Source organism: Propithecus coquereli, unplaced genomic scaffold (assembly GCF_000956105.1).
Source record: "Propithecus coquereli isolate 6110/MARCELLA unplaced genomic scaffold, Pcoq_1.0 Scaffold66, whole genome shotgun sequence".
Classification (NCBI taxonomy): Eukaryota; Metazoa; Chordata; class Mammalia; order Primates; family Indriidae; genus Propithecus; species Propithecus coquereli.
The window spans coordinates 7,752,471-7,770,265 of NW_012152618.1; the positions used below are offsets into that span (position 1 = coordinate 7,752,471).

The 17,795-nt window shown below is 48.3% G+C and overlaps 1 protein-coding gene across 1 annotated transcript in view; it reads left to right on the top strand.

Moving 5' to 3' along the window:
- Window positions 1-10,095, top strand: part of LOC105823215 (chromosome unknown open reading frame, human C1orf198) — a 28,743-nt gene extending 18,648 nt beyond the window's left edge. The window contains exons 3-4 of the mRNA XM_012660365.1: window positions 4,370-4,909; window positions 8,944-10,095. Coding sequence (XP_012515819.1) covers window positions 4,370-4,909; window positions 8,944-9,000 — 597 coding nt within the window. The 3' untranslated portion in view covers window positions 9,001-10,095. The remainder of the gene's footprint in view (window positions 1-4,369; window positions 4,910-8,943) is intronic.
- Window positions 10,096-17,795: the final 7,700 nt, after the last annotated feature.

Sequence of the window (17,795 nt, forward strand, 5' to 3'; positions counted from 1 at the left end):
TGGACTGTCGGGAAGAGTAGGTGAGTGAGCGTGTCTAAGGTGTTGGCGCGGTGCCTGGCACCTGGCGAGTGCCTGCACGCTGGAGCTTCTTTGCTCTTCTTCCCCGAGTCACGCGTGGTCTGAGGTCGGCTGACGATCAGTTCTGGCGCATCTGCAGTATTCCTGGTGGTTCCACACCGGGCTCTGGCCCCTCTCATGCAAACTCTGGTCCCTGGGGTGTGGGACGTGATGCCTGTTGCCCCTAGCTGGGATCCGAAAGCAGTGTCTGTGCCTGGAATGGTAGAGCTGGCATGAACACTGTTCTGGAGACCCCCTCCTGGCACCCGGTGTCAGGGCCGCGGCATGATGCCCCCACAGGTTTGGTGGTGGAGTCGTTGCCCCGTGACGTGGACTTGCAGAGCCTGCTGAATCTGCACCTGCTCAGAACTTTGCCCTCCTGACCTCCTGCGGTGCCCTGGAAGGTTCTGGGAGACAGGTGCAAGGAAGCCCCTGAGCATCTTGGTTGCCCTTTTGATGCTGGAAGAGATGTCTGAGCAGGAGGGAGGCCATCCTGCCTCATGGAACTCACAGTCTTCACAGTCTAGCAGGGGACGCTTCTGGAGCCCTGTGATGAGCGCTGGAGTGGCCCCAAGGCAGTGGTGCTCATGGGGTGGGGGAGCGGCCAGGTGGGCGGGCAGGAGGGCTGGCTGGGGCCAACCAGCCCAGCACTCACGAGGGGCAGACGCACCAGGGCACAGCACTCCACGTGGAGGGGCTGCTGCCCTACCTCGCTGGCCTCCCAGCAGGAAGCAGAAGCTGCCAGGTGCCTTCAAGGCCAGGCCTGGGGCAGGGATGGGCACTGCATCCCTTTAATCTCCTCTATTGATCAAGGAATGTCAGGAGGCCACCCGATCAAGGGTGGCAGGGGCGCGGCAGCCATCTGGCGGGGGTGGGGTGGGGGTGGTCCTTCCGCGCAGATGCGCATGTGCGGGTCGATCTGGAGAGAACAGGAGGGAGGCAGCTTTGGGGGCAGCTGGGCTCAACGTAGCAGGGTGGAAATGAGGACAGGTAGGACCAACAGAACATGCTCGCGAGGGAGAATTGCCAGGGCTTGGTGACTGTCACAGGGCGGGGAGGAAGCATCAAGGATGACACACAGCTGGGAGTAGGGAGTGGGGAAGAGACCCCACCTCCAGCCTGGTGATCGAGGAGGGCTGGGTTATTTTCTTTATTGATTCATAAGATGTTTATATATTTATGGGCTACATGTGATATTTTGTTACGTAGACTGTGTAATGATCAAGTCAGGGGATTTGGGGTGTCCATCACCTTAAGTGTTTATGATTTCTTTGTGTTGGGAACATTTCGAGTCCTCGCTTCCAGCTGTTTCAAATGCTCAGTACACTGCTGTTAACCAGTGACACTACTCTGCCGTGGAACGCTAGACTTACTCCTTCCACCCAACTGTATGGCTGTGCCCATTAACCAACCTCTTTGTCCCTCTCCCACCCACGCATCCTTCCCGGCCTCTGCTATCTGTCATTCTACTCTCCACCTTCGTGAGATCGTAGGGCTGTTTTTTAAAAGGAGATTGTAGTCATATTTTATTTGCAAAGTTAAGAATAACATATACATACACAGGGGAAAGACTTAGAAACAAATTCATTAGAATGTTTTTTCTTCTTTAAGTTTCTGTTTTCCCTATATTCACCTCCAAAGCCCCCCAAACCAGGTAGCTGCTTCTCCCAGCAGAGCCCTCTGCCCTAACCAAATGACACCCTCCTCTGAGGAGTTGTCACCAGGTCTCCAGTTACCCAAGAAGTGATGGGAGCAACCTCTCTCCGTTTGAGGAAGTCATGCCCAGCCACGTGCCGCTACGTTCCCTCCCAGCAGTGGCCCTGGAGCTGCCTGGGAGCTTCTCTCCCCTGCTTCCCGGCGTGGCCCATTGCTGCCCTCCACGTAGACAGGTTGTTTAGCCTTGTCTTGCAGAGGCTTTTAAGCAAAGATCCCCGCCGGAGAAATTGCTGATCCCAAAAAAGCCTGGGGTTTCACACAGTGCTCAGTTTTAAGTGCCTTCCTTACACTACAATTTTCAGATTGAAGTGAGCTCTGTCCTCGGAGACTCGAGCCTGCTTCCAGGCCATTTTTAGCGAGGTGCTTATTTAAAGAAGCCATCATCTCCATGCCCACAGTGTCCCTGTATTCCATCGTGGAACTTGGAAATATGCAGAAGATTCAGAATGCTTCACTTAGAAATTGTCCTTTCAAAATCAAATTAGATCATGCACACAGCTGTAGAAACCCGCTACATCTGAGGCTCTCTGTGGTTTCCGTGGGCGTTGTACCTGGTGGCCACTGGCTGTACATGCAGTGATGCCCAGGCTTCTGGCCTTGGAATCACTCGATCCATGTTGAAATCCCAGCTGCACGATCTCCTAATGGACTGGTGACCTAGGACAGTGTACTTCATCACTCCAAATCTCCATTTTCTCATTTGTAGGATGAAATAATAATTTAAAAAACTACGTGTCTTAATGCTTCAGACACACTGAGCGATCTACATCTGTTCTTAACCATGGCTCCTAGCAGAGCCAAAGCTTTGATGTCTGTCTCTTGGGTTTTATTTCCTATTACATTGAGCTTCAGGGCAGCTTGGGCTTGCGATTTGAACTTGAACTTGAGTTCTTCATGGCCTCATCATCTCACCTTCCGAGCCTGGAGGGAAGACCTCTGGCCATCAGAAGCTGGGCTTTTAGGAGGCGTCCCAGACTCAGAGAAATGTGCAGCCGTCTGTGTTCAGGGCCTGCAGTGCACACAGGAAAAGCAGTGATTCCATCCTAGCCCTGACAGACACGTCCCTGCCCCTTGGTGAATGTCCTGGGAGAGTGCTATTTGTAAAAACTTAAAGAACTAAAGCGGGCCATTGATTAAGTTGGAGGAATATGCATGAAAGTAATAAAGAACCATGTGTTGTATATTAATTTAGTACAGACAGTTTTATATTATTATACTCAGTGACTAAAAATGCTACTCTAATGTGTGGCTGGCGGCAGTAGAAATTGGGGCACCCCCTAGAAAGCAAATTGATAGTATGTGTCTAAAACCATAAAAAAGAAAAGGTTTAAACATTTTGTATTTTGATATTTCCTTTCTAGAAATCTATCTCAAGAAATTAACCCCCAATGGGGGAGAGACGATATGCATGAAGATGTTCATGGCGACCTTAATTATAACAATGAGGATTAGATGTAGCAGATTGTCTGATAATAAGAAAATGGTTAAGTAGGGGTGGGACAGCTGCTGAATGGAATATTTGCAACCATTAAAAGTAACGGTTATAAAGACCATGCGACATTCTGGGTGATGCTTGTGATGAAGTGGAAAAGCAGTACCCCAAATTGTACGCCTGACAGGTCTACAGCTTCGTAAAATATATATGTGAAAAAGATTACGCAGAAATACAAAAAGTATTAATAGTAGCAATTATGGGAAGAGGGGTGGGTTATGACTGATTTTTTTCTTTTTTCCATTTTCCAAACTTTCTGTAATGTAGTTTTTTTTTCTTTTTTCAGAAGTTAGATGCATATAATGTAATGTAGTTTTATTACTTATTAATTCATTTATTTTTAAAAGAAGGTGGGGGAGTATGAAGGAGTAGAAATGGTGAGGAAGAGAGGAATTTTCAGGATTGATTTTAGAAATGATTGAAATCACAAATCGCTTGTTCTACAGAGCTCGCAAGATGATGTTCTACTCCAAAGAGGAGGTTTAGGTTTCCATGTAATGATTTTGTTTGTCAGAAGAGCTCAGCGATATCAGTTTTAGAGGTCACCGAGGTTAGCAGCATCCGATGGAGGAAAGCATTTTGCAGGCGCTCAGATGTGGGCATGGGCTGTGCGCTGAGCCCTGCCCAGCCCTGCTCTGCCCTGCCCTGCCCTGCCCTGCCCTGGGTGTTTACGATCTGAGGCTGGGTTCTGACCCCAGCTGCAGAGTGGCATTCTCTTGCGCTGCACACCCTTCCTCGTCACCCTCCTAGTGAGGACTGTCACCTGCCAGGCAGTTCCTTCTCAGGAAGGCACCAGAATCACACCGGAGGAGACAGGTGGGTTCTCTGCTTGCCAAGCAGAGAGCCCTCAACCATTAGTAAGATTCGTAGTGAGTGATGGGGCCATGGCATCAAAGCTTCTGGTGCATCTTGAGTATGCAACATTAGTCCTAAAAATAGCCAAAACTCAGGACAGACAGAAAATTCCAGCAAATGAACAACTACCCGTGTTGCAGGTATACATACATACATGGGCTGAGGAGGGGTGCGCGAGCTGGCACGGCCATGACCGCTGACTCTAAGGGCTGCTTTCTTTTCTCTCTCCTTTCCCACATCCCGCCGTAGAGTCAGATGGAATTCAGCATCTCCTCCTTATCCATCCAGGAGCCGAGCAACGGCACTGCGGCCAGTGAGCCCAAGCCCCTGTCCAAGCCCCCCCAGGGCTCCCAGGCCCTCAAGTCCTCCCAGGGCAGCAGGTCCTCCAGCCTGGATGCTCTGGGCCCTGCCCGGAAGGAGGAGGAAGCGTCCTTCTGGAAGATCAATGCGGAGCGCTCCCGGGAAGGGCCCGAGGCGGAGTTCCAGTCGCTGACCCCCAGCCAGATCAAGTCCATGGAGAAAGGGGAGAAGGTCTTGCCTGCCTGTTACCGGCAGGAGCCCGCCCCGAAAGACAAGGAGGCCAAGGTGGAAAGGCCCGGCCCCCTCCTCCAGGAGCAGCGTCCCCTTCCCAGCGCGAGCTCAGAACCTGAGAGACCCCGGCCTGCTCTGGCTATCACCAGCATGTTCCAGGAGGCCGCCCCCTCCGAACCTGAGAGGAAGCTGCCATCTCCTGATGCAGGGCAGGACGATGGGGAGGACGCCCTGTTCTTGGAACCCCAGCTCGCACAGGTGGGTGGCCTGCGCCGACCCTGCCTCAAGTTGGGTGGCCCCTTTTTCCACGGCCCATGGAGAGGGGCTCTGGGTCGGACGGCCACAGGTGCCTGTGCTGTCTTCTTCCCCTCTGCCCTCCTTTCCCCTTTCCCCTGCCCCTTCCTTGGTGGACTTTTGGGGCCAGGGAGCCAGGCTGTTAGTAGCTCTGCCACCAACACATTCGCAGTGAGGGGAGTTTGCAAGTCCGTCTGGGTGCCCAGACTTGTTTGCCCGGTGTGTGGGGGCAGCTCCTGGGGAGAAGGCAGTCAGTGTGGGCAACCGGGTGCCTCCCCGACCCCAGGGCCCCTCAGTGAGGAAGGGGCCCCCAGGTGTCCTGAGGAGTGTGGGGGAAGCAGGGGGGACCCCATAGCCTCCGCCAAGACCAGAACCACAGGGGACTCTTGCTTCAGGGACGGATTGGCCACTGCTTGTTTCCAAGTAGGATGGGGTCAGGTGTCCAGAGAGGCGTTCATATGGAAAGGAGTTCTTTCCAGGGGGTGGTGGAGAAGCACAAGAAGGAGCCGAGCTTCCCTGGGCAAGGAGCTGGGTGGTGGGGAGAGTGGGTCTGTGCGGGGGAAGGGACCGTGTTGGCTTCCGAATGGGTTCCCGTTGCCTGGTGGGAGCAGTGGCCATCGTCGTCCCTAGGTGGCCTACGAAGTTGAGATGGCAAAGAGAAGACCACATGTTTGTTTATGACTTTAAATGGCACTAGTGTTGGAGGATCGCACAAATTCCAGGGCAAAAAAGATAGTCATTATATTTCAGAGGGAGGCCTTGGTTTGGAGGCTTTGTTTTATGAGGAACAAAGCAATACATTTGTGTATAGTCACGTCTGAGAGCTGTTTCTGGGGAGCGGACTGCTCATGCATCAGGCTGAGACCATCCACAAGGCTCCACGTCCATCCACTCTGGGGACGGCACTGATCGCTCTCCCATGGCATCATGTGGCTCGGGACAGTGACGTCCCTTGGCCATTCAGAGCCTCCCCAGAGGAGGGAGGGAGGGGGAGGGAAAGGAAGGGGCAAAATCGCTCACAGATGAGCACAGCCACAGGGAGGAAACAGGGGTCTCCGGCATCCCAGGAGTGCTCCCCAGCAGTGCTGGCCCTGAGGAGGGACCACATGGTGACGTGAGATATGTCCTTAAATAAACGCCTCAGTGCTCAAGCAGCCTGCGAGCTCACTGCTGTCAAAGGAGCACCTTGGGGGGCACTGCACCCGGGGCCACCAGGGCTAGAGGCCTTTTCTTTGGGAGCTGCCCAGATAGCCAGTGGCCCGTTCTCTAGGATCGGATCTGGATTTGCAGCTGGGGGGAGCCGGAGGACCTGTGCGCTGGGAGCCCTGGGAAGCTTTGGACGGTGGCCTCGGCTCAGGCACATGTGAAGGCGCTGGGTCTCCCCGCTGCCTGTGCACCCCGCTTGTCTCCGGGCTGCCCCGCCGAGGGGTGAGCCCGGGATGCAGTTTCTCCACGTTAGCGTCATCCAGTCTCCTCTGGCCCTCAGGACTCATCGGCTGCTTTGTGGTCGGTCTCTCTCTCTCTCTTTTTAACATACTATATTTAAACATTTTTTTGTTGTGGTAAAGTACACATAACATAAAATTTACCATATTTACCATTTTTTAAGTGTACGTTCAGTGGCATTTAAGTACATTTTCAGTGTTGTGCAACCATCACCCCCATCCGTCTCCAGAACTCTTTTCATCTTGCAAAGCTGAAACTCTGGACCCAAGAAACCCTAACTCCCTCCTCCTCCCTCCCCCAGGCCTGGCAGCCACCATCCTACTTTCTGTTTTCGTCAATTTGATGGAGTCATACATACGGTGTCCTTTTGTGACTGGCTCATTTCACTTAGTGTAATGTCCTGGAGGCTCATCCGTGCTGTAGCAGGTGTCAGCATTTCCTTCCTTGTGAGGCTGCGTAACAGTCCACCGTGTGGATGCGCTGCTTGGGCTGCGTCCACCTTTTTGGCTGCTGTAAACCATGCTGCCATGAACACGGACATACAAACATCTCGAGAGCCCGTTTTCAACATCCCCAGACCTAGGACTGCTGGATCATATGACAATTCTCTCTTTACTTTTTTGAGGAACTCCCGTACTGTTTTGCACAACAGCTGTGCCATCTTTCTTTCTTTCTTTCTTTTTAAAATTATTTTACTTTTGAATTGATAATAATTTTACATATTCATGAGATACACAGTGATGTCTCACTACATAGTGTCTGGTAATCAGACCGGGGTGAGCATGTCCATCATCTCCAGCATTTCTCATTTCTGTGTGGGGGACACAGTACCGTCCTCCCAGCTGTCGGACACCACGTGATGTATTGTTAACTGTACTCACCCACAGTGGTGGAGAACGCTGGAATTTAGTCCTATGTAGCTGTAGTTTGTGTCCTTTAACACGTCTCTCCCTGTTCCTCCCTCCCCCAACCCATTTTCCATTCCCGCCAGTAGCGAGTTCCAGTTCCTCCACTTCCTCGCCAGCACGTGGCATCTTCTGTTTCTTTGGTCCCTCCCAGTGGGCTTGGGGAGGCTCTTCATTGTGGTTGGATCGGCCTTGCCCGATCGTGAGGGTTACCGAGCATCTTTCCATCTGTGCGTCTTCTTTGCAGAAATGCCCATTCCCTTGCCCTTTTTGCCCTTGCCCATTTTTTAACTGGGCTGTTAGTTATTCTGATGTTGAGTTGTGACCATCTCTAATGACCCCGGGTGTGTCCTGGAGGGGGTTCCGGGTGCTTCCACGCCTCCCTCAGCAGATAACTATGTGTGTTGTCCTGCCAAGGAAGGGGAGCCCAGTGACTCTAGCACTTTCTACCTTCTGTCAGCTCCATGTCGACCTTCCAGCCTGTTCCTCCTTCACATCTGCGCACCTCGTTGAGCTTTCAGCTGTCCACTTCCTCCCCCGCTGCACCTGCCCCATCTCTTCTTTCCGTTTCTGTGTCTAACCCTCCGCCTGCTGCTCCTCTTACGGATGGGCCCAGTTCCCCCCGTCCCTGACTTGGGCTCTTTCTCTGGGACTCTGCGCTTGGGGCTTTTTCTGAAGGAGTTATTGACATAAAATATGTGAGAGTCCTCATTATAAGGAGATCTCTGTGGGCAGGGAGAGCGGGAAAGCACAAGAAATTCTTTGAAAAAACACATTTCTGAGAGGAGAGCCCTGGGTGAAATGCTACGTCATTTAAGAAACTGGAAGGAAACCTGAAAAAGGAAAATTTGCCCGAGTCCTCCTGTTTTCGTGTTCTGGCTCACTCTGCATCAGCTCGGGCATGGCAAACCCGGCCTGAGACACGCTCCAAGGGCGAGTCCCTCCGCCGTCGCAGGGAGGCCACGCGTCAGGGTCTCCTTGCTCCGGACACCTGCCCCACCCCCCCCACCCCACCCCCCGGCGGCACAGGCTGTGTTGGGCTGGAGGAAGGGCGGCGCTGAGCGGCCTGCGGGAAGGTGTGTGACACTAGCGCTGTCACACAGCACGTGCTCTCGGAGGCGGGACGGTCAGGCAGCTCCCTTTCCCTTGAAATGAAGAATGTTCTGGGTTTGGGAAAATCACTCCATAACTGTTCCCAGGATCTAAAAGCAATAAGCTGTACATGCTTTCCCCACTTTTTTCACTCTCTTAACTTTGCAGATTCTTTTTTGTTTTGCTGTGTCCGCATATTTTTTTTTACGTTAGAAAGAATATCTTTATAATTTGTTCTTTTACTTTAGGATAAATAAATTTGAACATGACTGGCATTGAGAAACAAAAGATTTATAGAAAAATAGAGATACGTTGTTCTGTAAGCTGCTCGCACACGTGCCCGGGGTGGAAGAGTATCAGGTGCTGGCAGAGTGTAGCTTGCCTGGAATCATCTTAAATGTTCTGATTCCGGGTGGCGAGGTAAATTGAGGTCAGGGAGCCTCCGAGATGAAAGCAGCCTGCTTCATTTGGGTCACTTTAAATGAGATGCTGTTTTTAGGTTGTGCGTAACTGATTAAAACGCTCATGTCTTCCATGTTTTTGTGCCTTCTACAGGTCAGCTCAAGTAATGTCATCTTGAAGACAGGATTTGATTTTCTGGACAATTGGTAAAGTGTGTTAGACAGCAAAATAATACCAAGAACCCCAAAATGTTTTCCAAAGTGGTATGATGGAGGAGGATCAAAAGGGCCACCTTTTCCTGTGTATTTTCCTGGTTTCTCTAATACTCTTTTCTTAATTTTTTGGAAACTGGTCAGTTTTGCCAGATTTTCCCTTTTTTGGTAGAACCAGATATATATGCTATTTTCAATGATTTGATAACAAGTTTTGCATTTGGAATTTTTAAGCATTGTTCAGAATTCAACAGATCTTGTAAGTAAAACTTTTGTTCCCAGCACCACCCAGTTTTCCCCTCCTCAAAGGAAGAGTTTTTTTCAACCCTGTCATAAAAATCATAAAAGTGATTTCCATCTCCTCCATTATTCCTCCCCACGCACCCCTTTTTAGTGTCTGGGGTTCTCTCTGATGGGTGATTGATAGTGACGTCCTCAGCTGTGATGTCGGCACACCGGCCATCACACGGGAAGGTCTGCCCCCAGTGAAGCTCGCACCCAGCGCTCACAGACGCCCAGTGCTTCTCCTGCCGAAGCCACAGCTCTTACCCTCACGTCATGTCCAGGGAACAGACCGTTGGCACATGGCAGACAAGATGCGTCATCTTTTAGCTGCCCTGATACTTATTCAAAGTATTGATCATTGTTCAAAAAGAGTTGCATGTTTAAAAATTTTGTATTAATTTCTCATTATTTTGTATTTAGATTTAGCTGCCGTGGGGCTACCACTTTTCTTGGTTTTGTATCAGTTTCCTTTTGGAAGTTCTTGTGACTTATGTGACCTGTTGGTTGTTCCCTGTCCTGGGCACCTGCAGGAGTCAGGGCAGATGGCCTGCGCGGCTGGAGGACGGGGCTCTGATTAGTTGCTAGAGCCTCCCAGCGTGAGACTAGTGGGGCAGTGGACGTTCTTCTAGGACTGGTGAGGCTGCACCATGACGGACCTTCCCCCATCCTGACACCACTGGAAGTGGAAGAGTGGAGTTTCTGATCGCCCCAGCGGTACCCCCTGGAGACCTTCGTGGTGTCGCAGCAACAGTATCTCTCAGAGCTGGTGCAGACCCGAGTAGCCTGGCGGAACAAGGCAGCCACCTCACCCGGGAAACCGCTGCCCTCGCGAGCGGCCCTGCCCCATGGTCCCTGAGTTGCAGCAGCCTGCAGGAGGTGTCCTAGCAGAGCTCGAGCCCCGTGCTGCGCAGTCTCCACACGGCCATCAATGCATTCTCACCTGAAGCCTTAATCCCCATGGCCCTTGCCAGCGAGCGCTTGGTTTCAATACCAAAGTGTCTTCTTTTTAGAAAATGCCTATTTCATAGGACCTTCTGAAATAATTTTCAGAATATATTATCTGGCTCTAAAATAAGGCACATGGCATCTTTTTCTGCCCCCAGGAAACTGGGCTTTAGCCAGCTTTGGGTTTGGTTCTTGCTAACTGCTTTATGTCCCCAAACCTCATTTGGCCCCACCCCTCCTCCTGTAGAGACTGATTGTAACTTGGCAAATATAGGTTCTTTCCGTACCGTTTAGGTGCAGTTGATACCTGCAGGGGCAAAGAGGTTTCCAGCACAGCGGTGAGGGACAAGGAGCTTAGAGACCCCAGCTGGCACAGCCCGAGTACGGCACCAGCTCCCCTCCGGGCTACAGCCATGTGCCACAGGGATGTGCCCCAGCCATGTGCCACAGCCATGTGCCCCAGACCCAGCTGCCACCTGCCTCTACTTTCTGCCTCTGGGCAATGGGCTGTCTTAGAGCTCATGGTTGCGAGTACATATGTATGAGTTTATACTCCCCAAAGTTCATGTAGCAGGGAAGAAAGATTGGCATCCTAGGACAGTGGGTCAAGGTGATCTGTCTTTTCTCTTGGGAGAAATTGTAATTTCTTTCCCATTTTTTTCATAAAGCCCAATATTCCCTTTAAGTTCTCCTCAGAGCTGAGAGGTGTAGGAATTATTGAAAACTTCCGCCTCAGAAGTCCCATCTGGGGCCCAGCAGTGTTTAGGTAACTCTCATCATAGTCATTTTTAATGGTATAGCCTCCTTAGATTAATTGTAAAATCACAGATTGGGCAGTCCTGGAGGATTCCCCAATTCTAAAGTCGTGCTGCTGTGCTCTGCTCTGGGGAGAAGTGAAGGCCTGGAGGACACGGGCTCATGGGTCTCCATCCTGCCTGACCTGCGGATCTTCATCTACACTCCGGGCAAAGTCCGTGCAGAGATGGTTTCTTTTCCCTCCCTCCAGGGAACCTATGTCAGTGTAAGGGAAAGTTAAGCTCTGCATTTGCCACTTCCCCGCCCCATGCATCAGGATGCAGTTTCTAAAATCAGGAGTTTATATTTATTTTTTAGAAAACACACACTTTCCAGGGGAAGCCTGTATGTAACTTCGGAGCCCCACCCTCCCCACGTTCCGCACCTGGGATCCAGCCCAAGCGTTCAGTGTCTTGCTTTCAGTGGCTGCATTTTACACAAATTCTCCCAAGAAATCATGAGAAGCCAGTCTCTGTCTCACCTGGGGCCCTTCCCTGGCCCTCCGGGCTTGGGATTGCCGTCCTCAGTGGGAACAGCAGGGTCATCTCCGGCCAAGCCTTACCCCCACCGTCCCCCATGTGGGTGTCAGGAGTAGCCTCCCTTTCTTTGATACACGTTTTCAAAAATAATAAATTCTTACTGACAGCTTGTAACTTGGTCATATTTTATACTCATAGCCTTTAATAAAGCCATTTTAAAAACATTGCCCACGTCTATTTCGGGCCTCTGCTGGAGTCAGGAATCCTGTGAAGGTGGTTGCAGGTGCGTACAGAGGAGAGCAAAGGATTCGTGCCACTTAAAGCCAAAGCCACTTCAGAAGGCCTGCTTGGCACCGTCTTGGCACGGTCCTCTCTGCAGGTTCGTGGGAGGTGATGGCTCTGAGCAGGAGGGGTGGGCTCTGTCCTGGAGGGCTCGTACAGCCCTCAGGTGAGATGGAAGCTATGGCAAGACTTTCCAGGCCGGTCAGGTGCCGTGGCTCACGCCTGTTATCCTAGCACTTCGGGAGCCCGAGGCGGGAGCATTGCTTGAGGCCAGGAGTTCGAGACCAGCCTAAGCAAGCCTGAGACCCAACTCTAAAAAAAAACAGAAAAATTAGCCAGGCACAGTGGTGCGCACCTGTGGTCCCAGCTACTCAGAAGGCTGAGGCAGGAGGATTGTTTGAGCCCAGGAGTTTGAGGCTGCTGTGAGCTATGATGACACCACTACATTACACTCTGGCTGGGGCAACAGAGTGAAACTCAGTCTCAAAGAAAAAAATAAAAAGACTTTCCAAAGACAAGCCTATTGTATTGAGTGACTGTACCTCTGAAAAGCTATCTCCTTGAAAGCTTTCCTGTTGAGTCTAGTTGAAGCTGATTTTTGGGGGGGCAGGGAGGGAGGAGAAATGCAAATTAAACACCGCCAGTCAATCCTATTCCATTCCTTAAAGTGTGGGTGGTAAATTACCAACTATAGATTAAGGAGATGTCATTTTCCATATCAAATAGGCTTTCAAAACTAATACCCCTCAGAAAAATGGTGACTCAGGTGGATGGACTTCTGTCTTACCACATGCACAGTGAGACCTCACTGCCTTGGGGACCAAAGATTCCTGGGAGGGCCAGTAGTTGCACTTACTGATACACAGTGTTCCGACATACTGATTTATGGCGTTTGTGATGACTTTTGTGGGTCATCAAGTGTGGGATGATTGTATCTACACGTTATGAGGCAAAATAGTTCCCACGCTCCTAGGCCTGCCAGCTTTGATGGTAACTCAGTGTATGTTAGCAACACATCCAAAAAACGGTGTTTCTCTGTAAGAGGGAGCCATCAACATAGACACAAAATCTACCTGGGCGTATTCAGCACTTTGCAGCCACGGAGCAAAAACGCTGAATCTGGGGACAAGAATGCTGGCCGTTGTGAGGTGGGAACCTTCATGGGTCTGTTCCAGCAGTTTCTTTGCTCCGATCCCATGCTCATAGGCAATCTTCTGATGAACTCGCCAGCTCTCCAGGTGCCTTGATACCAATAAGGGGCCCTCTAGGAGGACATTAGTCATTCTGAATCCCATCCAAAGTCAGATAGAAAACAGGTAAGCAGTCCCGGATAGAAGATAAACTTACAAAAATCAAGGGCAGTGTTACTAGGAATGCTATAAAGAAATGCTACAGACTGGGTGGCTTAAACAGTTTGTTTTCTCACAGCTCTGGAGGCTGGAAGTTCAAGAGCAACACGTCCAGCCTGTTCAGTTTCTCCTAAGGCCGTTTTCCTGGCCTTCTCACTGTGTCCTCACAAAGCCTGTTCATCGGTCTGTGTCCAAATCTCTGCTTCTCATAAGGACACCAGCCATACTGGATTAGGGCCCACCCTAACCACCCAGTTTTAATTACCTTTTTAAAGGCCCAGTCTCCAAATACAGTCACATTCCGAGGTACTAGGGATTAGGGTTTCAGCATATGAATTTGGGGGTGCATGGGAAGAGTAATTCAGCCTATGACAAGTGGCAATATGAGCTAGTAACGAACACCATTCATAATGGCAATCGAAACCATAAAGTATCTGGGGAATAGGCAAGTATACAAAGACTACTTTAAAGAAAACTACAAGAACTGAACAGAAGCATGAGAAGAAGATCTCAACAATCTTGGATGGTATAAGAATATAAAAATGTTAACTCTTCCCAAATTATTTTATAAAGTTAGTGCAATCACAATAAAAATTCCAGTTGGATATTTTAAGAAATTTGATAAATTAAATGATAGAAATAGTTACTCTAAAGAAGCAAAGGAGAAGAGGCTTGCTTTATCAGTTAGGAAAACAGGTTTCAAGGCCATGGGATTGTAGTTTGGAGGTATCGGTGAGAGGACAGACAGATCAATGAAACAGGATGGAGAGCCCAGGGATAACCCACACATCTACGTGAACTTAAGTTACAGTCAAGGTGGCACCACAAACTGGTGGGGAAAAGGAAGGATTCTTCAGTGAACAAATTCTCACTATATAGAGAAATATAAGCATGGATTCCTACCCATTTACATTACATAGAAGGTGGGCTCTATATGGATTAAAGTCCAAATTGTAAAAGGTACAAAGTGGAAAGATGGCAGAGGAAAATATCTAGTGATCCAGGGTAAGGAAGGACTTTAATAAAACTTCAAAAGCACAAACCATAAAGCAGAATAATCTGATTACATAAAAATATAGGATTTCTGTTAGTGAGGATGGGTAGAGTTAATTAACTGAGAGGAAAGGAGAACACATTTGCTGTGTCAGTTCTGATAAAGGACAAGTATCAAGAACATATAGGGCACTCCTGTAAATTAACAAAAACAGGCCAGCAACCTCAATGGAAAATTAATAGAGAAAATCCTAAAAAGCTGTCAGGTGTATGAAAAGGTCCTAAAAATAATTGATAGAGAAAAAAATTAGCTGGGTCATGCCAACTGTTGGCAGAAATGGGATAAAACAGGACATTTTGTCCCTCCAGAGGGGATACTTAACAGCATCAGGGGACATTTTTGGTTGTTACAGTTGGAGAGGAGGTGCTAATGGCATCCAGGGGATAAAGGCCAGGGATGTACAGGATAGCTCTCCATGACCAAGAATCATCCAGCCCAAAACTGTGCAGCTGGTGTGTCAAGAGTAATCTGGTACCATTTTGCCAAATTAGTTATCTGTATATCCTTTGATGCTGCAATTTCCCTCCAGGATACAGATCCCCAAAATATTCCCACACAGGTACTTAAGGGACCTGTTTATCATACAGAGTTGTTCTTGGCAGTGTTATTTGTGGGGGTTGGAGGCAAGTTGGATGCTTGTCCTTGGAAGAAGGGCTAGATAAAATGTGATGGGCCACACCATGGAGTAATATGCAGCAATTTAAAGCAATGAATTAGATGTACACATAGAAACCTGGGTGGATCTGAACATGAATGGATATTACTTAGTGAAAAAAAGTAGATGCAAAATAGAATGTTGTGTTAGTCCCTTTCTGTTGCTTATAACAGAATACCTGAAACAGGGTAGTTTATAAAGAAAAGGAATTTATTTCTTGTAGTTATGCAGGCTGAGAAGTCCAAGGTTGAAGAGTTGCATCTGGTGAGAGCCTTCTTGTTGGTGGGGACTCTGCAGAGTCCCAAGGAAGTACAGGGTATCAACCACACGGTGAGAGGGCTGAGTGTGCTAACATGCTAAGGTACTAGTTCAGGTCTCTTTTCCTCTTCCTGTGAAGCCACCACTTCCCCTCCCGTGATAACCCATTAATCTATTAATCCATTAATCCATGAATGGATGAATCCATTCCCGAGGGCAGTGCTCTCATGATCCAATCCCCTCTGAAAGGCCCTGCCTTTCAATTCTGCCAATTGGGGATTAAGTTTCAAAATGAGTTTTCGAGGGGACACTCAATCCATAGCAAATATATATAATACTACCATTTGCATACATTAAAAACATATGCACATAAGACAAAGCCTATTTAACAGAATAGGATCGTTGCCTGTGAAAGGAGTAGGGGTAGAATAAAGGTGGCAGAAAAAAGATAGAACAGAGGAATCTTAAATGGACCAATGGTAATCGTGTGCCAGTAGGTGCCTACTTGCAAAGAAATTTGATAACAAGCATCATCTAGGTCTGTTACTGAGCTCTCACATCAGACAGGAGTCTCATTTACTTAGCTGGTGTGTTAGATCAGAGGTGGTCCTTGGCCAACATTGGTTAGATCTTTTGTGGCTTGGCTCTGGTTGCAATTTGTGTGACTCTATAGTTGTGCATCAGCCAACATCTGTAAAGCCTACTGGATCAATCCACGAACTTCGGCAATAGCAGGTGGGGCAACTGAGCAGGTTGGAAGGAGAGAGAGGGTAGGAATTAGTGACATCTGATGTCCTATTCCTTGGGGGACAGAAGTCATACAGGCTGTGTGGGTTTGGGGGCACCCATCAGAGGAAGAATTGATTTTATCAGTTGGCCAGTGCCTCCACCACAGCAACCTAAAGTTTACTCCAACTAAGAGTTATCATGCAACAAAATCATGGACAATCATATAATATATGTGAGAATCACTAAAAATTATTTAAAATTTTCTAACTACGTTACAGAAAGTGTTGGAAAACATAGTCGACTGCTTTAACACAATACCAGCATTTTGAAGCATTTACTTATTTTCTATTATGAAAATATCTAGGTCCAAGTGGAAAACATTATCGCAGGGACAGTCCAGACTGGAAATGAGATCCAAATGCAAATCTGGAAACCACATGGGCCCTGGCAGTCCTCTTTGTGCCATGCTCTGTTTCCCTCCCTCCACTCCCTCATTTTCTCTTCCTCCTCTGATTCATGCTAACATCTAGCCCCAGGATTGTAATACTATAGTATATGTTTTTTTCTCCATAGTTCCTATATATTGCTAGGCACGGGGGATTCAGCAGTGTATAATGCAGATGTAGTCACTACCCTCATGGGGCTTGCATTCTAGTGGAGAGGCAGACTAAATATAGAACCACATAATTTTATAGTTGAAAATTCTTAAAAGTGAATAGGATTTCTGCTTCTGGCTGTGATAGAGAAATTGGGACTGGGCTTACCGTTTTGTTACAAACAACTAGAAAAGTGGGCAAAATATGCACAACTGTTTATAGACTTCGGACAGCAGGCAATGTAGGACTGTGATCTTTGAGAGGGGGAAACAAATGAGGTTAGCCTTATGATTGTCCTGGCTTTCTGGCTCGAGGCATGTTTCTAGACTCTTTCAGGAAGGGGATCCTGAGCATGGCACAAAAGCCTCTTGGAGCTGAGGAGAATGAACATGGGGAGGAAAAGGTGGTTGGAACTTATAGGAGGGAACTGTGTAGAGAAAGAGCTCCAGAAATATGCATAGGATTCTCCTTTGGTGTGTTAGAGGTAACTTCTGGAGTGTAGCTCCAGGGTGGGGAAGAAATCCAGACAGAGCCTGGCAATCTTGCTGAGCTAAGGAGGATGAGTTTGGAGTCAGGGAAGCCAAGGGGGCTTAGAATGAACAGGGCAGAGTTCCAGAGAGAAAGACTTCTGGAAATTTGCATTGGGATTTCCTTAAGTCTTTGGCTAAAGACCAGTCTGTACATATATAGGGTAAAACTCCAATGCCTGGGCAAGAACAACTTCCAGGGAAATAACAGTCATCGGGGAGCTGTCAGATGAACAGTTCCCACAGTTTACACAAGGCTAAGAATCATTTAACTTCCCTCCAGCCAGAGTGCAGACCATGTTGAATACATGGGGCTCTCACCTAAGATCCCAAAAGGGCTATGCATTAGAAGTAGGGCTAACTTAGCCTTAGAATAAAGGGTAGTCTAGATCTTCCCTAAAAGAATTTTAAAAGAAGGCATCAAATCATCAAAGCAATTCACAAATGACTTAGCTGCCTGCCAGAATAGGTCTAACACTCTATAAAAATATTATAAAATCTAACACGAAACAGCATAAACTTTATAATGTTCAGCAACCAATCAAAAATTACCAAACAAATAACCAGGAAAATGTGACTTATATACAGAAGAAAAATCAGTCCATAGATCAATCCAGAAATGACAGAGATGATGGAATCAGTAGACAGGATGTTAAAACAACTATTATAAATGGGATGCTTGTGCTCAAGGATGTAAAGTAAACTGAGACGGTAAGAGAGAAATGGAACTTACAGAAATAAAATAATACCTAAAATGAAAATTTCCCCAGATTAGATAAAAATTAAATGATACACTGCAGAAATTATTGAATTTGAAGATACAGCAATAGAATCTATCC